Source organism: Denticeps clupeoides, chromosome 3, assembly GCF_900700375.1.
Source record: "Denticeps clupeoides chromosome 3, fDenClu1.1, whole genome shotgun sequence".
NCBI lineage: Eukaryota > Metazoa > Chordata > Actinopteri > Clupeiformes > Denticipitidae > Denticeps > Denticeps clupeoides.
In genome coordinates this window covers 34,609,544-34,633,919 of record NC_041709.1, presented here as the reverse complement: position 1 = coordinate 34,633,919, position 24,376 = coordinate 34,609,544, and the positions used below count along the sequence as shown (strand labels likewise).

The window sequence follows — 24,376 nt, the reverse complement described above, 5'->3', positions numbered from 1 at the left end:
CTGAGTTATTAATCTGTTCAGATTTTTTATGTTTCCTTGTGTTCAGAAAGATTTATCTACAAATTCTTCAGAATTGAAACTATTTCTCCGAGCGTCACCCTGTTCAATTTACTGTCTGGCAGCTGCCTTGATGACTGTGTTTCCTTATTATCTGCTTCCTCTGTTACTTCCTGTTTCTATTTAGGGTTTAATTAACTTTGCATTCATCTAGACTCTTCTCTGTCTTGGCCCCTCGGTAGTGGAATGAACTTCCCCTTGAGGTCAGAACAAATGGAAGCTCAAGACCTTCCTCTTTAGAGAAGATTTAGATGAACTTGTAACCTTCTTCTTGTCTGACTTCTGTATAGAAACTACAACAGAGTGAATAAAAAGGTTGTATTCATAGTTGGGGGGCATAGTGAACCAGAACTGACCACCTCATCCATGGTGACATGGAAGCACGTTGTAAGTCGCATAAAATGCCTTAAATAAAAATGTAAATGCCTTGAGACATTAAAACTGTAAAATATGCCTGGTCAACGTTTGCATTATCGATGAGAAGGACTTTAAAGTTTGGGTGTTTAGATGAGAGGTTGTCCCTAAAGTGGAAGAGCTGAATTGCAGTCCATGATCTGAAACAATATCCTGCGAGATCCCATGTAAACAGGCCAAGTGTTGTAGCCATGAGGTTATTGGTGGCAACCAGGTGGACCACCTTGGAAAACCGCTCCATGATGGAACGTGTGGTGTTTTTTCCCCTGTGTCCAGGAGACTGGTGGGTCCAGGGACATTACAGAATTGGTACGGGGTGGAGAGGTCCAACAGATGGAGAGGTGTTTTTGTCTTGACCTGGAACAGAAGGCACATGCCTTCAAATAGTTCTTGGTGTCCGGAGTGACCCAGGGTCACCATGAAGGAAAGGGGCTGACCAGAGAGAAGAGAAGTGTGTCCCCCAGTGCAGGACCACTTGACAACAGGATGCCAGCATGTGTAAACAACCCAGAGGAACGTTGGTGGGTTGAAGGTGAGATACCTGGGTGGCACGGACCTTATTGTCCAGGGTCCAGCACGGGGACAGAGAATACGTGTGGATGACAGAATGGGCAACAGAACAGAGCTGGTGGTGTCTATGGGGTACTGACAGGAAACAGCATCTTCCTCGATATTCTTGCTACCTGCGCAATATGAGATGGCGTGCTCAATGAATAAAGCCCACCAGGCTTGTCTGGGGATGAGCTTGGTGTTTTTATCAGGAGGTTGTGCACACAACGAAACGTGTCCTCTGTATTTAAACCATCACCCTTAGTGAGCAGTGGGCACTTGGGGAGTAGATTAAAACATTATTGTGACACCTACTGTCCCAGCATGGCCCTCACGGTGTCATTTATAAACAGCCCAAATAATCCAACTTTCATTATGGCCAGTAGGGGTGACGAAAGCTGTCTGGTTCCCACTCATCACCCTCTCTGATGCAAACGATGCAGTGTTGCAGCCCCCCGTCCTTCTTGGAGACAAAAAAAACTTGTTTAAGGCCGTATTGTCCCATTGACTGCTGCGATCAGGGAAGCGCTTTCGCTCCCTGAAGTCCAACACAGAGAGAATGAGGAGGAGCTTCTTCCCGCAGGCTGTCCAAGCTCTCAACAACAGTACATAGAACTCCAGCACTTTCACTTTCACCTCCAATCACTCCAGACTCTTTGGACAAAATCACTTTGCACAAAATCACTCTGCGCTTTTTACTTTACGGCTCTTTTTTTTTGGCTCTTTTCTCTTTTCTTTAAACATTGTCTTTCACTCATTTGCAGACCTTCACCCTACCAGTTACACATATTTTATGTTAAAGACGTAAAAGTGTAATTTTTGGTTATGTTTGCAATATTTGCATATTGGTTCATTGTATACTGGCAACATTTGCAATACTGTGGTCTGTAGCAGTCGCTAAAGCGTTTCACTGCATATCATACCATGTACGTATGTGACAAATAATATTTGAATTAGAATTTTTGGTGAATTTTTCAGGTCATCAAAAACTAATTCGCTACATCCAGGTACAAAGACTTAGGCTTTCATGATGCAGACAGAAGTGGACTGGGTTTAGGCTGGAGACAGACATGATAGCAGTGGGCACCCCATTCAACTAAGTCCAGGAGAAATGGAGGTCATGTTGAACCTGCCAGGAATGTCCCAGCAGAAGAGGTGAGGCACATGATCAGGAAACAGAGGTGGATGGGGGTGGTTTAAAATAAGATGAAGATATGACACCAACCGTCTACAGATGTGATGGCTATGGGTGCATACAGTAGTTCCACAGGGATCCCCAGACACTGAGAGATGTCCAGATGGGCCCAAGGTGCATGGCCATTGATGTGTTGATGATGGCTGAGAAGCTGCAGGTCTGGCTTACGCAGGTCTGGCTTACCTGTTACTTTACTTTACTTTACTTTACTTTACTTTACTTAGCAGACGCTTTTATCCAAAGTGACTTACAAGAGGAAGACACCAGCAATTCTCATTTGGTTTCTAAAAAAGGATCAGAGCTGCACAGTACTGGGTGCTCCACCTGCTGAGATACCTGAAGGAGGTTCAGTGACTCTGAGCTGCAGCAGTGATGCCAACCCTCCAGTGCAGAACTACACCTGGTTTAAGGAGAACGTAACATCTCCAGTAGCAGCAGGACAGAACTACACCATCACTAACTTCACCTCTGCTCAGGTTGGACTGTATTCCTGCCAGACGAGGAATGAAGTTGGAGTCCAGAACTCTACTGCTGTTCTTCTCATATTCAAAGGTACCAGTACAGATGGGATTGGCTCCGGCTTTTTTTGTTTCTTTTTCTCTTTTTTCTTTTTAGCTCCTGCTATTACTGCACCATTTCCAGTCGTGGTTTAAGTCTGGTCCTGGACCAAAAGATCATTTAAATGTAAAAGATCTTATTGTAGTCTGGTCTAGTTCACTGAGTGAAGTGATCAGTATATGACTGTACATGTTCTAAGATGAGATCATGATAATGAGGAGGGATGGCATGAGTCCTGCTGCTGTAAACCTCCAGGAGGACCTCGATCACGAGTAGAGCAGAACCTGGGATACTCCATCATCTCAGAATCCCATCATCTCTAACCATCCCTCTGAGGGGTCTGAGCTGCATAAAAATCCACCTTCTCCCTCAACACACATTGGAGAAAAATTCTCCATCATCTACACCAGCTCCCTCAGAACTTGTTGTCGGTTCCATAACAATAATTGAGGTGCAAACGCCAAACCAGACGCCAAATCGTATTTATATTCGAATAAATTAAAAACTTATCTGACATTATGTGAGATTTAGTTAATATCTACAGCAAATATTTATTTAAAACATTCCTTGATCAAATCTGTGGGTCTCTAGTTGTGAACGGTGCTGTAGATGACAGGAGGTTCATCTTCTGCCTGAACAGGACATCTGCAGCGAGAAGAAGAAAGCGTTACAGAAGGTCCAGTGCAGCTCGCTGTGGGATAGAGAAGAAATGATATGATGATGCATACTTAGTATGAGCAGCTGGTCTAAAATGTACAGTGGCGTACTGAACATCCTCCTCAGAAGATGCAGAAGCAGCAGCAGCAGCAGCAGCAGGTCTGTTTTTCTTCATCGTCCGGATGTTGATGGAGGCGTACTGAACATCATCCTCAGCAGCAGCTCTGGTCTCCTTGATGGAGGCGTACTGAACATCATCCTGATTGGATGCAGCACTGTGGCTGCAGTCTTTCCTCAAGACGTCTCTCTGTAGATGTGTTGAATAAACAGAACACACACACACACACAACACACACAATGTCCTACAGTGAAGTCAGGGCTGAAGAAAAGCAGGTGATGAATGTGAGATGAATGTACGGGAGACAACAGTCCCCCCCAGATTTGTACCTCAGTATCGTCCTTCTTCTCCTTTCTGTACCTACATTAAAAATAAAGATGTGAGCACAGATCAGCACGTCTGTCATGTACTTCCATGAGTTGAACATACAGAACAGGTTCTCACCATAAGAAACACACGGTGATGAGACATGATAGACCCACAGCTGCTGCCACTGTTATTACTGCATATAGAATCCACGTAGGAGACGTAGGAGACGCTGGTTTATGCGCTAAATAGGAGAAAATCATATGTAACAAGATCCATAGAGCTGGAAATATTATATTCATATTTACAGGATGTGTCATATTTCAGTATCACAGTTCAACTCCAGTCAGTGTGAGGACTGAAGGAGACCCTCCTGGCCTACAGCAGCAGGACTCATGCCATCCCTCCTCATTATCATGATCTCGTCTTAGAACATGTACAGTCATATACTGATCACTTCACTCAGTGGACTAGACCAGACTACAATAAGATCTTTTACATTTAAATGATCTTATGGTCCAGGACCAGACTTAAACCACAACTGGAAATGGTGCAGTAATAGCAGGAGCTAAAAAGAGAAAAAGAAACAAAAAAATCCGGATCCAATCCCATCTGAACTGGTACCTTTAAATGTGAGAAGAACAGCAGTAGAGTTCTGGACTCCGACTTCATTCCTTGCCTGGCAGGAATACAGTCCAACCTGAGCAGAGGTGAAGTTAGTGATGGTGAAGTTCTGTCCTGCTGCTACTGGAGATGTTACGTTCTCCTTAAACCAGGTGTAGTTCTGCACTGGAGGGTTGGCATCACTGCTGCAGCTCAGAGTCACTGAACCTCCTTCAGGTATCTCAGCAGGTGGAGCACCCAGTACTGTGGGGTTCTTGGGAGAATCTGAAAAATTAAACTTATTCATTTTAATGTTCGCTCCACATATGAAACACATACAGTGATGTTTTTTGAAGATGGAAGTCCTACAGACATCTAACATCGAGCTCCACTTCAGCAGAAGACAGGTCCTCATGGCCTTTAACAGCACAGGAGTATCTGCCCCCATCCTCCCTGCTGACTGGGTGGAGCTGCAGTTCATTGTTCTTGGTGGGTTCCTTCTCTAAAGGTTCTCCGTTCTTCTTCCATGAGTATGTAGGGATGCTACTCAGATTGCAGGAGGTTTTACACACAAGTCTTACATCATTTCCTTCTGTTGCTGCACCAACAATTTCCACCTGCAGATCTAAGAATTTAATCAGAATAAAAAATACAGTTATTGTCTGTCATGTGCTGATAAGTCTGTGTGTTGAGCAGCACTGGGTGGTAATGAAGCTGCATCACAATGTTTCTTATGTTGGTATTCAAGAAAAAAGCATTAATGCAAAAGATGAACTGATGCAATTTGTTCACTGTACCTGTTACTGACAACATGATTCCTGGTCGACCGGCCCATTTTTCTTTATTTTCATTTATTATAATTCTGCAGTTGTACTCATGCGCATCACTTTTATTCAGCCTTGTTATGTTGAGGAAGCACCAACTTGTTTTATTTCCACAGTCTGCATGAACTCGGTCTTTGTAGTTTGGATTCTTAGAGAGATCAATATAGTCTTTCTGTCCATCCTGGTGTTCAGTCCAAAACGCTTCCTTCACTTCAGGTCCAGAGGGGTAAGTGTAGTTGCAGGACATCACAGCTGATGTTCCCTCTAAAGCACAGATAGATGTAGGTCTGTACTCTACACCCCACGTCTGACCAACACCACCTGAAACTAACATTTACAATAAGAGAGAAGGACACTATAAAGAAACAATGTTTTCTGGAGCTGGTTCTTTATTTAAAGTAGAATAAATAAATATGAAGAGAATAAAAGTACCTTGGATGATGAGTGTAATAAGTGCAGCAGTAAAGATCACAGATGGAGAAGCAGCCGATTTTATCTTCATTGCCGCCGTGAATAATAATTAAAATGAGAAATTCCTCAGCTGTCTGACTTCTTAGCTGCTTTAAAACCATCTAGAATAAATGCGGAAGACGCTGGTTTATTCTGACGGCCCTGTGGTTTTACTTCATTTAAATTCAAGTAACTCCCATATCTGGCAAGTTGATGGTTCTGCAACTTCTCATTTTTATTCACATAATTCAGAGGAAATTAAACCCCTTCAAACCTGTTTGAGCTGGAAAGTGGAGGGTCTCCCCAGTAGAATGTTGCTGGAGAGAAAGTTGTTGGTCGGAGCTCCAGCATGTGGAGTGAAGTGAGAGTGAAGTGATTGTCATTCTGAAACACTGCAGCACAGCACACGGTGAAACAACAAAACGTGTCCTCTGTATTTAACCATCACCCTTGGTGAGCAGTGGGCACTATGACAGGCGCTTGGGGAGCAGTGTGTGGGGACAGGACCTTCATCAAGGGGACCTCAGTGGCACTTTGTCAGTTTGGTATTTGAGCCCGAAACCTTCTGATTATGAGTCTGCTGGACCACCACTGTCACCAAGGTATGCAGGACGTACATATGACGTACACATCTACACACACACACACTGATGTGCTCATAACATGTGCAGGTAGGATGGGGACAAGGCATAAGACTGATCAATGTCGCCCTCTAGAGGCTGCTGTTCCTTTTTACAGGGGATGTAATTCCCCTAAAACACATGCATCACACCACCTACAGGGAGATCCAGTCATCATACAGGGAGATCCAGTGATCAGGGTGGGCAGATGGATCATGTCATGCCAGTGCAGACGTGTCCACAGTAGATCAATTCTGCATGTAAACAGAAGTGAGTGTTTCAGTGGGAGACGACAGAAACAAAAACTCACTAAACACACAAAGATGCCCTTATCCAGAGCGACTTAAAATCAGTAGTTACAGGTACAGTCCCCCCTGGAGACACTCAGGGTTAAGTGTCTTGCTCAGGGACACAATGGTAGTAAGTGGGATTTGAACCTGGGTCTTCTGGTTCATAGGCGAATGTGTTACCCACTAGGCGACTACCACCGTTTCTTACCTCCATTCTTCATTATTTTGTGCTTCATCCCTCTGAATATTAAAACAGAAAGCAGCAAGAGGGCAGTAGCGAGTCCTCCAGCAACTTCACCTTTATTACCTGGAAATAAAAACTACAATTTTATCTTTCTGTGAGGGTGGTGGTGACGTCCAGGTTGTGGCTGAGAAGAGGCGTGCTGTGTGGCGCCATGACCCACGATTCCCATGTGGTCGACACCACAAATCCACAACACCGGTGCTGAATTTGGATGGATGAGACTCTCTGTTAGTGATGAGTCCTGCCAGTTGGAGGGGTCATCTGGGTGGGGTCACGGGGCACGTTGTAACCAACTCTAACAAAAGACTTTTGCTTATTTGCTTATTGTACAACAATTTCATGTGGTCCATTTTATCGGTTGTCCTCTATTAAGTTGATGTCGTCTTTGTTCTGTTCTTCTTGCTAGAATTTGGGTCCATTGTGGATCTAGCACCACCCTCAGATTTTTTTTTTAGGTGGAAAATGCTGATATAAAATGCATTGCCAGGCCCTGAAAGTCATCTTAGCGTGATCTGTTTAAACTACAATCTGGATTTAAACGACAAAAAGATTTATTTCACAACACAAAAGTGGTACGAGGGCCAAGAAGAACAGAAAAGGAATAAACTAAATGGTGTGCGGCCCTTGCCAGAAACAGAAGACCTCAAAGAGACCAGGTTCTGTGGTTCTTTCCCACTTTTATGGAGCCCTGGTCAGTCCGGCCATATTGGTCTCACCTGTGATGGATCAGGGCTCCATTGTCAGCGCCCAACCAGGACACAGTCCTACAGATACAGACAGAAATAAATACCACCAGATTTCTATTCAGTATCAGGGGATGTTGTGGAGGAAGCTGGAGATGCTGTCGTTCAGGAAAAAGGTACAAAACAGGAAATTATACTCAGCAGAAGGTCTGGTTCATTCTGAAGGTCCTGTGGTTCACGTCATTTAAACACGCATCTGACTGTCTTCACAGCGTCTCACCTCATGCTTCTCATTTCTCACGCTGAATAGCTATTTTATCTGTCTGATCTAAGATCAGTGCATGAAGTGTCTGCAGATGACTGTAGAGGTACGTGATCTGCTCAAAGCTTGAGATTACGAGAGGATCTAAGGTGGCCCTAAGATCCTCGAGGGCCAAACTGTCTTGAGCCATTAGAGCAGCAAAGAAAATCCACAGCCACTTCCAGGACAGAAAAGACACAGGACGCATGTGGCAGGACATCCAGGTCATCACAAACTCGGCACACAGAACAACGTGACTGTGAGGAGATCCAACCCTCCTCCCAGTGAGCAGGTGCTGTGTCTAACCACGGTGGACATGAGGAAAACTCTGCTGGATCAGACAACATCCCTGGAAGATGCTCAGAGAATGTGCAGACCAGCTGGCAGATGTTCTCACAGACATCTTCAACATCTCACTGAGCACCGCTGTTGATCCAGCGTGTCTCAATGCCACCACCATCGTGCCCGTGCCGAAGAAGTCTTCAGTGTCGTGTCTCAATGCCTCCCGATGCCATCGCCACCACCCTGCACCTGACCCTCACCCACCTGGACAATAAGGACACAGACGCATGAATGCTTTTCATAGACAGTTCATAGCATTCAACACCATCGTTCCTCAGCGCCTGGTCGAGAAGCTGAGCCTGCTGGACCTGAACACCTCCCTCTGTAGCTGGATCTTGGACTTCCTGGCTGAAAGACCTCGGTCTGTCTGGATCGGGAACAGCATCTCCAGCACCACCACACCTAGCTTGTAAGGAAGTGGACTCATAATCGGAGGGTTGCCGGTTTGAATCCCGTTAAATTCGGAACTGCCAAGGTGCCACTGAACAAAGCACCATTCCCACACACTGCTCCCCGAGTGCCTGTCATGGCTGCCCTTCTTCTTGCGAGTCCCCCCATGGCCACGGTAAAATAAACTTGGATAATCAATTTAGTTGACTTCCTTTATTGCAGCTCCCCAGATGGGAAAATTCCCACCACAATCGGCATCACAAACAGGATCCGCGTGAACCCGCCAGGACCTGACCGGAGGGGCTGATCACCCTGGATCACCAAGATCCATCTCCAAAACCTCGTCTTTTTTTTTGTCCACTGTGGTGGAAATTCTGCCGTCTGGGGAGCTGCAATAAAGGAAGTCAACTGAATTGATTATCCAAGTTTATTTTATTTTAAAGAATAAAAAATGATTATAAAAATGATTAAAAAGTACGCAGCAAATTAATGCAAAATTACAAAGTAACTTAATATACAACCAGAAACATCAAAGTATACCACTCCATCAAGGGTTTAAGGTAACTCATCACAGGCAGTTGTATAAAAATATAAACTCAAAACTAAATAATTAAAAAAAACAAACTATTTAAAATGAAAATCAACAACAAGTATATCAATCAATATATAGTGTATTATGTGTCTGCATCTGTCTCATCCGAGGAGTAGCTTGATTCAAAGCATGATTGACCACTATGAACAAGAGTTACATAATTTTTTCTAGGGGTCTAATAACATATCAACAGCAATGTGGTTCTGGAAGGCCATAAGTGAGGTGGCTTTAAATTGTCCATGTACAGTCTCAAATCCATCTCTAGTGAAGTTTGATAAGCGCTGCACCTTGTAATGAATGTAATTGATTCTGTCAACATTTTTGTTAGGAGTTATTCAAAATAAAAATTTATTCAAAGCCTGCAGCTATTTGATTAACTAATATGTATTCGTCGGGCACACCTCTGGGAATACCTATGGCATCAATGTAAGTTGTGTCAGGGGAATCAAAAGAAAACAATGATCTCCTAGCTAAACGGGAGTGAACATTGGAAAAAGAGACTGGAACTTCCGATGCGGTTACGGGCAAAATAGTCACAGGTAGGATAAGAGTAGAAGGAGTGCAGACACCCGACCAGTTCTCAGGTAAAGTGGAGCGTAGTGTTTTACCACCACCAGATGTCAGAACGATCATCTTTCGGGGAATCAGACAGGTTGTGGATGGATGCACAATATGAAACATTCACAGTACCAACAGTATTACCAGGGGAAGGGTTAACAAAACAAGTAAAATTGTTACGAGCTACTTCAGCATCAAAAACAAGACATCGGCTTTTGATCCTACAGGAAAAAGGAAATCCCAAAAAGAGCAAAAAGGATCAAGGTTATCTTGAGTCATAAGTTGGATAAGACAGGTAATTCAGTTCGGCTGGAGTGGGGACAATCTTCAACAATGGGCGAGGTCCTAAACATACAATGCAATCAGATTTTGCAATGTCACCAGTAGCTTCTGCAAGTAACAACAAGTTATTCCTGTGGCCAAGTTTTTTTTTTTTTTTTTTTTTCAAAACAGACCAAATATCAAATTATTTTTCCCTTTAAAAACCATTTGGTGTAAAAACTTAAGACCGATTTAGAAAGCCATCTGCCGTTTCCCCAAAATGTTTAACTGTCACCTAAAAATAATGGAAAAGAACAAGTCTGCATAGATTCTGCAGGCAATTGGTGGTAATCTGGTCAAATGCATGTTGCAAGCTTAGACGATTGTCAAGTCAAATCTGTTTCTTATTGCTCAGATCTTTGATGTTTCTTCTTGTTGACTTTACCGGACGATGGTAGCGATGGTAAATCAGTGTTTATTCAGGTGGATAGCGCCGCCTGCCAGGGAACAAAGTTCTCCGTTTCTGTGGCTGTGCGACCCCCTCAGGACCAATTTCCTGGCTCTCTCTCTTCTCCCGCCCCTCGCTCTGGTACTTATCCTGGTAGTTGCGTGGGGGTCTCCTCCGGCGTGGGTACCGCCTGTAGCGGTTCCAGTCAGCGGCGTATTTGCTGCCCTGGACTGGGACCCCCCCTGGGCCGGTGACATTGGCCGCCTCGGCACCCTTCTCCCCTTCAACGACATCAAACTCCACAGTCTCACCGTCCCCAACACTGCGGAGGTATTTTCTTGGGTTGTTTTTCTTTATGGCAGTCTGGTGTACAAAAACGTCTTCTTTTGTGTCATTCCTGTTGATGAAACCGTAGCCGTTGCGAACGTTGAACCACTTCACTGTCCCCAGGACCTTTGTTGGAATGTGTGTGAGTGTGTCTGTGTGGGTGTGCATGACCTTGGTTGGAGCCTCCTTCAGGGCTGCAGCCGCGCCTTCGTTTGGAGCTCCGCCCCGCTTCACCAGTCAGGCTGTTTGGGATTGTTCATGATGGGTGTGTTCTCCTCTGTGTCCACGTCTCTCGCCATAGGGAACACCACGTCCTCTGCTCCATCCTCTTTCTTCATTGGGACATTCTTGTAACCAATGTCCGCTTTGGCCACAGTTGAAGCACACGTCCGATTGTTCCTCGCTTCGTGGTCTCCACTGTCCTCTCCATCTTTTGGTGCAATCTCGTGCCCAGTGTCCCCTTTGCTTACACCTGAAGCACACATCCGGTCTGCGATATGAAGTGGAGTTGGCAGCAGCATGCCGCAACAGAGCCAGTTGTGCCCTGTGGGTTGAATCTTTGTTTTTGTTGTCTTCTTTGATCCTCGCTTCCGCCTGTCTGGCCTGGGCGTGGCGCGCATGGCGCAGAACTTCAGCGAGACGCACTGAAGCATCTGCCCACATGATGCAGGAAGTCTTTGTTGCTTCACTGAGGGGGGGGAGAAGGCCATCAATGAAGGTATTTTTCAGGAGCGCTTCGTAGGGTGTCATACCTTGTCCAGGGTAATCATGGGGGCGAGCAAGGCCGCTGTGGTCATCAAACACAACTTGGAGTCGAATCAAGAAATCTTCTGCTGACTCCAAAGGCTGCTGAGCACACGTGCTGATTTTAGAAAGGTCACAGGCAGTAGGAAAGTTGCCAGCGATCGTGGTCACAAGTCCTTCAGCCCAGTATCTGTAGTCTGCATCTCCCCGCACTGCACCAATGTCATTTTGATCAGCAGTTGCCCAACCAGGGGTGCAGGGCTGATGATGGGTAGTGAAATGTTCACGTAGCTGACCATACTGCGCAGGGGTCATGTGCCTTAGCAGGACTCGGGCCATTTCGGTGGATGTCGGTGTGAATTCTCTGATGAAATCGTTCACGGCTCTGGACAGGGCCGCACCCCCTCGATCTGCATTTGGGAGGTGCTTAGAAGAGTTCAGAAGATCTTCTGTTGTCCATGGCCTGTATACAAACGCAGGATTACCTCCTGTCCCAGCGACTTGAATCATGGGGAGAGTTGCAGTTGAGGGTCCTGATGGTTCAGAAGATGTGGTGGCAGACCGGGTCTTGGGTGGAGAATATGGGGCGGCTGCTCTGGTGGTGGTTTTTTTCTCTGAAGTTGAAGCAGTGACGCCATCATGCTGTGGTGGTTTCTGCTGTTCTTGTAACGGTTTCTCCAGCGGGAGTTGCTGCTGTTCCAGTGGGGGTTGCTGTTGGGGGTAGGGCGGAGGGGTGGAGTTCAAACTCAGGTCGACCCGTGTGCCCTGTAATGACGGATACAACGAGGCAGGTGCAGTATCAGAGAATTTTTTTTTGGTATCAAGGTTCAGCGTGGTCTCCCCTTTTGTTTTCTTTCCCACAGTCAGCGCAGTCAGAGCGTTCTGGGTGTTTGGCTTGTCTCTTCGGTCGCCCTCTGCTTCCCATATTTTAAAACAGTCTTCCATTATAAGCATTTTCTGAATTACTTTACTTTTACTTGACTGCAGTATTTTTCGCCTGCTACCCTCTAGCCCCTCCTTCAGCTTTTTTAGCTGAGTTTGACTAAGAGACCCACCCGCAGGAAAACCGTAATTTTCATGCCAGTCCACCAGATGATTACACACATCATCACCATATTTCTGTTTCATCTGTATCATTAACTTAGTTTCGGGACTAATAGGAGTGTCACTTTTCCCACTTTTATTTCCCATTTTTTACGCACACAGCTTTCTCGAGTTTGCCCGGGGAATTCACAGTCCAACGAAAACAACTGCTCTTGCTAAGAGAGCTCACAGATAACTAATGGCTCACAATTCTTCCCGTTTCACGTTTTCCCTTTGTGCTCTTGCCTTATTACTCACACTGATTGAAATATTACTTAATGATTGAATGATTTTTTATTTTATTTTTTTTATCTTGTAAAGAAGGCTCACACTTATTTCACACTCGATCTCCAAGATCGTTTTACTCAGAGGACTATAACCTCTATTAAACAAAATAAAAAGTGACACTCGCTTAGTTGGATCAACTCAGTTGACTACAGAATAAAGCAAATATGCAATTCCCCTTATCAATTTGATTTTGGATTTATTAATCTTCTAAATTCTGCAGTTTTCATTAAATGTTTGAGAAGTGGAATATTTTAGCTCACCGTGTTCGCGTCCCCAGACGACAGAAAAGAGAAAAATCCTGGCGGAATCGGCCAAGGACACTGACCACAGTCCCAGTCACTCCGAAACTCTAAGACGAGGTTTTGGAGATGGATCTTGGTGACCCAGGGTGACCAGCCACTCCGGTCATGTCCTGGCGGATTCACGCGGATCCTGTTCGTGACGCCAATTGTGGTGGAAATTCTGCCGTCTGGGGAGCTGCAATAAAGGAAGTCAACTGAATTGATTATCCAAGTTTATTTTACCGCGCACGGGGGGACCCACAAGAGAACATCCCCCCGCTTGATTACAGTTCACAAGCATTTATACATCTGGGGTGTACAAGGTCGAAAAGCAAGCTCGCACCACTTTGGACAGTGGCGCCCATCAACGTCACAGAACCTTTCTTTTATCAGTTTATGTCTAGTTTTTGCGTCAAACTTTTGCATCAACAAGGTCAGACCTAAGATACACAGTTGTCTTCTGACTGTTCCATGACCAAAGGTGAAACGCGTGGAGAGTCTGGCCTACTAAATTTCGTGGAGTGTCTGGGCCTACTAAATTTTCCTTCCACACCACCTCAAACATTTAATTAAAACTTTAGAATCTGCTTTATAAAGCAAAATTGCTTTATTCTGTAGTCAACTGAATTGATCCAAGTAAAGGGGTGTCACTTTCCTAATTGTGTTGTTTAGTAGAGTACTCTGACGTGTGACAAGAAACGGGTCACAGTCCTGTGAGTGAGATCACGGTTAAATGTGAGCCTCTTATAACAAGATCAGACGTAAAAGCGAATCGTGAGTCGTTTAGGACAAGAACGGTGTAGCCGCCAAACATTGCACAGATAAAGGTTGTAATATTCTAGGTGGAACACAGGGTGGCGCATGCAGGTATTCAGGTATAAAGGTAGGTGTTTGACCCGGAAGGGCAAAGGGTTTTTTTGACCACTTGCACGAACGCTACGCCAGGGCTTACGGGACTGTCTGCTGTGCCGCCAACTGCTGAACTAACCGGTGATATCTTCTATGTGCTTTCTGGAATAAATGGACATTTTTTGTAATTAGGCATCGAGATTCGTTTAATTGCGTAGCATATAACGGAACCAAAAGAGTAAAGCAATGTTACATCAAGCGCGTCAGCCAGGCCACGTCCCGTGTCAGGCACCTCAGCAGTTCGGTAAAAGACCAAACTCCTTTAATACACGGTATCTGTGAGTCGTTAAAGACAAAATAAGTTGTATTGAGTTGACTAGGCAAGACCAAAAACTGTGAATTCCCCGGGCAAGACCGGGTAAAGCTGTGTGTGACCCCATGGAAACCTCCCATCGTCAGAACAGCTACTGGCTCCAGTCCAGAACTGCGTTCAACTGCCCACGAAACCAGCAGAACATTTCCTGGTTCGACTACAAGCTGCCTTTGATGACTGCAGTGACCTTGCTCGCCCCAACGATTACCCTGGACACAATCTGACATTTATTGATGGCCTTCTTCCCCCCTCAGTGAAGCAATGAAGACTTCCCGCATTATGTGGGCAGATGCTACAGTAGTGCAGCCTTGTTAAAAAAAAATATATATTGTACTGCCATTGATTTATTTTATTGTGTTGCTCCAGCCACAGCATTTTGATGACCAATATGATGCTGTATTATTTGTTTTTTCATGATTTAAATGACTGCATTGAGATTACAACATAGTTCTGGTTATGACTTGCGCTGTGCCCTTTTTGTTTCATTGAAGCCAGACCAAGAGCATTTTTTTTTTATTTTACCTGACTGTCTTTTTTTTTAAGTAAAGATGCTACACGGGTATTTGATGCAATTTGGATGTTACTTTATCAGCAACTGTTAATTTCACGTTTTTTTTCTTTTTTACAAAAAAAAAAAAAAAAGTCACAGCAATGTGGCCGTATTCACAAATACTCTGAAATTTCCTGTATAAAAATTACTTTCACTACTGGGACCTGTTCAACTTTTGCAAGATATTGTAAGGTCTTCTCAATGTTACAGTTAAGAAATTCACCTCTCTTCACCTAGCGACCCTTCTCCCCACAGAACACGAAGGGGAATTGTACATCTGAACTTTCTTTTTCATCCTCTTCTAGTCCTGACCTATTGACAATTACCTGAATTTTGTTCTCTTTGTGGATGGATCAGCTTTCCACCTTCCTGATGGTTCTTCTTGCATTGGATATGCATTCTGTGATGCCCACTCCATCTTGGAATGTTTTTTTTGCCTCCCCGCTTCCCTTCCAAACAACCTGTTCCCATCTACCCTGAGTCACGTTATACTTTTGATGATGTTTATGACTGTGGAAACACGGAGGGTCTCTTAAATCTGATTTGGCTTCCAAGCCAGATTTCTGTGTGTAAATGTATGACTCTTACTAACTAGCCCATCTATACAGGAAATGCAGCTGTGAAGACTGATTTCAGGCCAGCTCTGCTTCTTCCACTCAACTCACTTCAGCAGCCTAAATTGTCCCATGGATTGGATCATATGTCAAAAGGAGGGAGGATTTCTGCTATTGCAGCTCATTGGCTCACAAAAGATTTCACAAAATACTGTGAGAATTGCACACTAAAAAACAAACTGGCTAAATGTGGCGCAGATATGGGTCTAAATTGGGTTCAAGTTCTACCTCTTGTCCTGATGTACATAAGAATGAGGAAAAAGCAGCAGAATTGGCTTGAGTCCATATGAAATATTGTTTGTAACGCCACCTAACACAGGCCTTTCTCCCCCCAGAAGGACTTCTCCATTTGTACACTGCCTCGTGTGAAAATGACATGTTAACCCATTATGTGTCTCATCAAACGTCAGATTTTTATTCCCAGTTGTTGCTGCCCTTCCACAAGTACCCAAGATCCAACTCCATCACTTCCAGCCAGGAGATCCTTCCAGATCCTGCTGACTGCTCACACAGCAGTCAAGATCGCAGACAGAGCCACGTGGATCCCTGCGTCCCACAGTAAGAGGGTTCCAGCGGCACCTGAAAGCCCTCCAACCCCAGCAAGATAAGTAAGGAAACCTGTGTCATTACTGCAACACGTAGCGTGCCAAGCTACCAACCCAGCTCATCATGGATCTACCTCGCCCCTGGCACCCAACCCCGCCCCTGAGAGGCTCCTCATCAGCATCATCATTATACTCCCCATCCTTCTGTGGCATGAACACTTCAACCAGCCAACTCCCAGCCCAACCCCCACCTCTGTCCCCACCAACTCTACCCTGTTTTTAATTGTTTTCATTATTGTGCATTCTTTTCCTGCTTGCCATATAATAATTTTTTATTATTATCATTATTATTCTTTGATTTTTGTAATGATGTACTCCTCACCTTACATTTAGGTCATATACACTTTTGTGCCTAAAGTGGTGATCATCAAAGTGATCAAAAGGAGGGAGTTTAGAAGGAAGAAATGGGGACATTCCACATGTTTCACCTTTGGTCATGGAACAGTCAGAAAACAACTGTATCTCACTGTCACGGGTGGGCTGGACATGGCATGAAGGAGGACTCATTTGCACGATTTCACGCGACAGGGGTTAAATACAAACTTCACGAGAGAAGGGAACATGAACACGCACAATGACCCGACGGCGAACAGACACGAACAGGATAGTTTTATACAATTATATAAATAGACAGCAGGTGAACACGATCATGGAACATTACACAGGACGAACATGAAACCCCTGCCGGTCCGGATCATGACAGTAATTCCCCCTCAAAGGCACTAGCACCTGGGAGTGCCCCACAAAACGGTCCATGAAAGGGGGGAGAAGTCCATAAGGACGAGTGGCGGCTGTCATGCACCGGCGGCGTCAGGCCTGGGCCAAAGCACGGCTTGTCCATGGGGGACCAGCATCCTGTCCTCCGTCCACAGGTACCCGTCACTCCAGTCAGTCTCCGGCACGCCCCGCTGGAAAGTTCGCCGCCTCCCTCGTCTCGGTTAACGCCGGGAGCACCTGAACTGCGCGACCGGTCTCCTCGACCCCACGGTAGCTTTCGTAGGCCATCGAGGTCCGGTCGCACGGATTCGTCGGTACTCCCCGCCTCCGGAATCGCCAGGGGGAACATGGACAGCGTGACAGATCCTCTCGACCCCACGGTAGCTTTCGTAGGCCGCCGAGAGTCTGTCACGCTTGGGGAACTGATTAAAAAACCTGACATGGATCATGGCGGGGAACTGGCGATTACCGGAGGTGCGTCGCTGGAATCCGGACGAGACGGCGGCGTCGGGGGACGTCCATACATGGAACCTTGAACATGGAACTATGGAGCAGACGTCCTCCCGACCATCGACGGCTCCCTGGATCTCAGCGGGGTGTAGATCGGCTGCGTCCACATGGTCGGGTCATTGTGTCCTGTGAAATCGTGCGAATGCGTCCTCCTTCATGCCATGTCCAGCCCACCCATGACACTCACTTTAAACCTTGGTGATGTACAAGGCTAAGATGTTTTCCAAACAAGTGTGTTATGCTGGACACGAGACAGATTCTGGTGTCCTTGTCCAGGCACCTATGACGAAGCTAGCGTGATACCCTTTCTTACCCACAGTGGTATAAATATGCTTGTGAACTTACTAACAGTTGGAGTTCTTCTTGTGAGTCCTCTCCAAGGTAAATAAACTTGGATAATCAATTCAACTGTCTTCCTTTATTGCAGCTCCCCAGACGGGAAAATTCCCACCACAATGGTCTCCACAGTTGAATGCTGGAGAGAAAGAACGTGGAAGTCAGAATGACCAGGAATTCTATGTTCAGTTGGTGATCATCTAAGATTGACTGTACTGATAAGAGCACATGCCATCAGCAGTATTTAATAGAAGGTTTATGTTTGTTACAGCTTCCCACCATGGAGATGATTGATAGAACATAGACTGACCGCTGAAATTCAAGAGTGAAGTTACTTTTTAAACAAGTGGGTTTTCAGAAGTTTCTTAAAGGTGGTGGTAGTCTCAGCTAGTCGAATGGAGCAGGACAAGTTGTACCACCAGCCAGGGACAACAAAGGAGAACCCATGAAGAGGGAATTTTTAGTCTCATCAGCTCATAGTATCTGATGCCAGGAAGCACCAGTCTGCACCATGTGTTACACCAGAGTGTAGATGAAGCTGAAGTGTTAAGGGGTGATGGGGGGAGTTGACTTGGTTCCAGTCTGCTTCCTCAGCAATAGATGGTGAAGATTTTTTGTCAGACAGCATTGGGTCACATGACCAACCCGTTTTAATATGGTGACGCCCATCAGCTCGATCAAGAGAGAGCCAGGCATCATGATGCATTAAGGTGGACATGCTGAACTGTATATAAGAATCTTGTTTCCTGGTAACCATGGCGACCTGTCTAAAAACAGAAACGTTGCCAGGAAGTGGGGAGGAAAGAGTGGTGGGCAAAGATTTGCATTTCTCATTATGTTAGAACCCACAAGACACTATACTTTACTTTACTTTACTTTACTTTACTTTACTTTATTTGGCAGACGCTTTTATCCAAAGCGACTTACAATGGGAAGACACCAGCAATTCTCGTTCGATTTCTATAGAATATCAAGTATACAAACTAAGAGCCCTGATAAGGCTTAGACTTGTCATTGAAGAGCATGCTCGGAGAGTGTTGGGTGCTAGACTAAGAAAAATTATAATGTATTTATACATTTTGTATTTGTTTGTTCAATGTGTATGCATGTGTATGTGTTAAATTTGTCTGTAATATTTTTGGAAAAAGAGGGTTTTCACCTTCTTCTTAAAAGTGGTGATAGTCTCGGCTAGTCGTGTGGAGGAGGGCAGGTTGTTCCACCAGCCAGGGACAACAACGGAGAACAGACATGATTGGAATCGGAGACCCCGTGAAGAAGGAATTTTTAGTCTCCTTTCGTTTGCCGATCTGAGAGAGCGTGTAGGAGTGTATCTAGGTAGTAGTGTGTTGATGTAGGAGGGCGCAGTTCCATTTATAGCCCTGTAGGCAAGCATCAAGGATTTGAACTCAATGTGAGCAGCTACCGGGAGCCAGTGGAGGGAGGTAAGAAGAGGTGTAACATGGGTGTATTTTGGCTGATTGAAAATGAGACGGGCTGCCATATTTTGGATCATCTGGAGTGGTTTTATGGTGACTGCAGAGGCTCCAGCCAGGAGAGAGTTACAGTAGTCGAGTTTGGAGATTACCATTGCCTGGACGAGGAGCTGCGTAGCCTGTTGTGAGAGAAAAGGCCGAATCTTGCGAATGTTGTAGAGAGTGAACCTACAGGATCTGGAGATCGCAGCAACATGATGGTTCAAACTCAGTTTGTTATCTATCCAAACCCCAAGGCTTTTTGCAGATGCCGTGGGTGTTAACAATAGCGATCCAATTTGAATTGAAAGGTTTTGCTGAGGAGAATTGTTGCCTGGAAAGATCAGAATCTCGGTTTTGGATAGGTTGAGTTGGAGGTGTCGCTCAGACATCCATGCCGATATGTCTGAGAGGCAGGCCAAAATTTTTGTTGCTATAGTAGCATCTTCTGGTGGGAATGACAGATAGAGCTGGGTGTCATCAGCATAAGAGTGATAGGAGAAGCCATGTGATTGGATGATGTGACCAAGTGAGCGAGTGTATATTGAGAATAGAAGGGGGCCAAGGACAGAACCTTGTGGAACCCCTGTGGTTACCCTAGCGAGGACAGATGTCTCACCTCCCCATGATACCTTGAAGGACCTGTCGTAGAGATAAGAGGTGAACCAATCTAGTACGGTTCCTGTGACTCCTAAATCAGAGAGTGTGGTGAGAAGAATTTCGTGGTTAACTGTATCGAAGGCAGCAGATAGATCAAGTAGGACAAGGACAGATGATCTGCGGGCAGCTCTTGCAGCACAAAGGTCGTCCATCATTGCCAGGAGGGAGGTTTCAGTAGAATGCCCTTTCCTGAAACCAGACTGAAAAGGGTCAAGAAGATCATGCTTGTGGAGAAATGAGGAAAGTTGAGCCAGGACTGCTCTTTCAAGAATTTTTGAAAGAAAAGGAAGGTTGGAGACTGGGCGGTAGCTATCCGGTAGAGATGGGTTTAATGTGGGTTTTTTGAGCAGGGGAGTAATGACAGCCTGTTTGAAAGCAGTGGGGAATGTTCCTGTTGTGAGTGAGGAGTTTAAGACATGTGTCAGAGCAGATAATATGGTGGGCTGTATGGACTGAAGGAGGTGTGAGGGGATTGGATCCAGGGAGCAGGTGGTGGGGTGACTAGACTGGAGAAATTTAGACACGTCTGATTCAGAGAGGGGAGTAAAGGAAGACAGATTCCTGGTTTCAGATGTAACAGCAGGACGGGGTCTGGGGTTAGGTGGTGAGAATTGTTTGCTAATGTACTAATGTGCTAATATACATTTGACCATAACCTGACCACAATGGTATAAAATTGTATGTCCTGGCAGGTTGGAACAGTCTTTTTTATTTTGTACTGTGAGAATGTGACGTGTGTAGAATGAGGGCAACAAGGTGACCCTGCAGGTATAGTCCTGCCTATAAATTCATAACTGAGTTATTAATATGTTCAGATTTTTTATGTTTCCTTGTGTTCAGAAAGATTTATCTACAAATTCTTCTGAATTTAAACTATTTCTCCGAGTGTCACCCTGTTCAATGTACTGCCCGGCAGCTGCCTTGACGACTGTGTTTCCTCATTATCTGCTTCCTCTGTTACTTCTTGTTTCTATTTAGGGGTTAATTATATGTGACATTAAAACTGTAAAGTGAAAATATATTCCTGGTCAACGTCTGCATTATCGAAGAGAAGAACTTTAAAGGTTTGGGTGTTTAGACTTGTCACACCGGAGGCAATAAGAGAAATCACAAACAAATCACATCAAAACGTAGGGGGTGCCCACACAGAACAACAGTGTCTTGGAGGAAGCTCTGACACTTCATGCATTTATTTATGGTCTGGGCCTTTGGAACAGCCGTGATACAGGTATTGATGTTAAATAAATCCTGAGCGAGCCTCAGAACTAGGAGCCTGTCGAGCTGTCCGTTCCTTCCAGAGCTTCGCCTGTCCTCCTACCTGCAGTGAGGGATGAAGGTTGTGTGGGACTTGCAGCAATGTGATGTTTTCCTTCCGGGAAAGCGATAGGGAGGACATAACAATCACTTCACTTTCAGGACCTCAGTGGACACGCCCCCATAGTTTCAGGGCATATTTACTCATGGTGTTCAGGCCTCATTATATAGTGATCTTTTTATCTAAAATTTGGATGGGTGCTTGCTACTCACTGAAGAATTTCTCAGTCAGAGGGAAATCTTAATCAAAATAGTCTTTGGGTTTGTCTGAAAACCATTTAAGACGAGGGTTTTGGTTAAATGGTTAAACTTTGAATGGGTGTCTTTAGTGCAAGAAATGTTCAAATATGGCAACCCTTACTTTCATCAAAATTCATTTGAAATAATTTCAAAAGACAAATTTCCAGAAAAGTAGAATTTTTTTCAGCTGCTTTTTGTATTGGAGACCAAAAAACCCAAAATGAATTCAAAACTATTCAAATCCAGCTTTTCAAAAGCAGAAAAACAGTCACCACACACACACACGCACACACACACAAACACACATACACACACACGCACACACACAAACACACACACACGCACACACAAACTTTCCCAAAAACCTTTAAGAATGCATTTCACTGAACCACATTGCCAATCTTTGGCAAAGTCACCCTAAACAGAAGGTGGTCTGAAGGTGTTCAGAGGTCCGAAATCACATAATTAATATGCCCCATAGAGGCCGTTTAATAGTGAAAAAACAACAGGTATGTGAAGGTGGTGGTGACAGTATCACCGAGAGGTTTTCCCTAAAGTGGAAGAGCTGAATTGCAGTCCACGATCTGAAACAATATCCTGCGAGATTCCATGTAAATGCGCCATGTGTTGTAGCCATGAGGTTATTGATATTCAACCTCTCTCTATCTCAGTCGGTGATCCCCACATGCTTCAAGGAGTCCATCATCGTTCCGGTCCCGAAGAAACCCCATCCTGCCTCCCTCAACATCTACCGCCTTGTAGCCCTCACCTCAGTAGTGATGAAGATCTTTGAACGGCTGGTCAGAGACTTCATCATTTCTTCATTACTGGACACACTCGACCCAACCGATCCACAGATGAAGCCATCACACATCTCCTCCACACAGCACTCACCCACCTGGACACTCGGAAGGGAAATTATGTTAAAATGCTTTTCATTGTCTACAGTTCAGCATTTAACACGATAATCCCTTCCACACTCACCACCAAGCTGGAGGACCTGGGACTCAGCTCATCTCTCTGTCCGTGGATCTCCAACTTCCTAACTGGGAGACCACAGGCAGTAAGGATGGGCGGACATGTCTCACCCTCAGCACTGGAGCCCCCCAGGGCTGTGTTCTGAGCCCCCTGCTGTACTCCCTGTACACCCATGACTGTACAGCCACTACTAACTCCACCACCACCACCATCAAGTTTGCTGACGACACTGTTGTGGTGTGCCTGATCTCCGACATCGACGAGACGGCCAACCTGGAGGAGGTGGGAAATCTGGTGAACTGGTGCCAGAGGAACAATCTCCAACTCAATTCCCCTAGAAATCCGTGCACAAACTTTTAATTAGATTTTTTAACTTGCACATTTACCTTGTTATACTTTGTCACTTTATACTTTGACTCCACCTATTTGCACACCTTCACCCTACCTGTTACACATATTTTATGTGTTTGGTTAAAAACATAAAAGTGTAATATTTGGTTATGTTTGCAATATTTGCCATACTGTGGTCGCTAAAGCATTTCACTGCATATCATACCGTGTATGACTGTGTATGTGACAAATAAAATTAGAATTTGAACACCTTGAAAAAGCGGTCTATGATGGAAAGTGTAGTGTTTTTCCCCCTGTGTCCAGGAGACTGGTGGGTCCAGGTCCATTGCAGAATTGGTAGGGGGCGAAGAGGTCCAGCAGATGCCTACAAATAGTTCTTGGTGTCCGGAGTGAAAGACGGAGAGGGGGCGCTGACCAGAGAGAACAGAAGTGTGCCCCCCCAGTGCAGGACAACTTGACAACAGGACGCGGCATGTGTAAGGAACCCAGAGGAACGTTGGTGGGTTGAGGGTCAGATACCTGGGTGGCACGGACCTAATTGTCCAGGGTCCAGCACGGGGACAGAGAATACGTGTGGATGACAGAATGGGCAACAGAACAGAGCTGGTGGTGTCTATGGGGTACTGACAGGAAACAGCATCTTCCTCGATATTCTTGCTACTTGCGCAATATGAGATGGCGTGCTCAATGAATAAAGCCCACCAGGCTTGTCTGGGGATGAGCTTGGTGTATTGACAGGAGGTTGTGCACACAACGAAAATGTGTCCTCTGTATTTAAACCATCACCCTTAGTCAGCAGTGGGCAGCCATGACAGGCACTTGGGGAGCAGTGTGTGGGGACGGTGCTTTGCTCAGAGGGGTGAGGGGTGCACCCTGAGGTAAGATGGTAAATCCCAGGAATGTGGTAAAGCACTTATGTGAGGCACACTGTTCCACTGTACAGTACAGCCGGTATGCAAGCAACCTCTTAAGTACGGCTCTCATACACTGAATGTCTGTTTCTATGGATGGAGAGTGGATTAAAACATTATTGAGACACCCACGGTCCCAGCATGGCCCTCACGGTGTCATTTATGAACTGCTGAAAGACAGAAGGTGTGTTGCACAGCCCAAATAATCAAACTTTCATTATGGCCAGAAGGGGTGATGAAAGCTGTCTGGTTCCCACTCGTCACCCTCTCTGATGCAAACAATGCAGTTTTGCAGCCCCCTGTCCTTTTTGGAGACAAAAAAAAATTTGTTGAAGGCCGTATTGTCCCATTTTTCAGGGCATCAAAGATGAATTCACTACATCCAGGTACAAAGACTTGGGCTTTGGTGATGCAGACAGAACTGGACTGGGTTTAGGGTGGAGGCAGACATGATAGCAGTGGGCACCCCATTCAACTAAGACCAGGAGAAATGGAGGTCATGTTGAACCTGCCAGGAATGTTCCAGCAGAAGAGGTGAGGCACATGATCAGGAAATGGCTGGTTTCAGAATGAGTGTCCAAACAGAGGTGGATGGGGGTGGTTTGAACCGTCAACAGATGTGATAACTATGGGTGCAGTCGTGGGTGAGAGATTTACAGATGGGCCCAAGTTGCCTAGTCATTGATGTGTTGACGATGGCTGAGAGACCACAG

General features: G+C 45.3%; 1 protein-coding gene across 1 annotated transcript; it reads right to left on the bottom strand.

Annotated features, from left to right (window-relative positions):
* Positions 1-3,803: 3,803 nt before the first annotated feature.
* On the bottom strand, positions 3,804-6,035 carry LOC114785472 (B-cell receptor CD22-like). The gene is made up of 8 exons (XM_028971750.1): positions 6,006-6,035; positions 5,714-5,853; positions 5,255-5,608; positions 4,831-5,082; positions 4,479-4,742; positions 3,993-4,098; positions 3,878-3,908; positions 3,804-3,809 (listed from the first exon to the last, which is right to left on the bottom strand). Exons 2-8 carry the CDS (start codon positions 5,781-5,783, stop codon positions 3,804-3,806), a joined length of 1,083 nt encoding a protein of 360 aa, XP_028827583.1. The 5' UTR covers positions 5,784-5,853; positions 6,006-6,035.
* Between the last annotated feature and the right edge of the window lie 18,341 nt (positions 6,036-24,376).

What these genes read in the sequence shown, in the direction of transcription:
- LOC114785472 (XM_028971750.1), bottom strand. Translation starts at nt 5,783, where the DNA reads ATGAAGATAAAATCGGCTGCTTCTCCATCTGTGATCTTTACTGCTGCA. An exon ending in AATCATGTTGTCAGTAACAG is followed by an intron (nt 5,083 to 5,254) that starts GTACAGTGAACA and finishes TTAAATTCTTAG; the next exon opens with ATCTGCAGGTGGAAATTGTT. An exon ending in TGTTCTTCTCACATTTAAAG is followed by an intron (nt 4,099 to 4,478) that starts GTACCAGTTCAG and finishes TCTCCTATTTAG; the next exon opens with CGCATAAACCAGCGTCTCCT.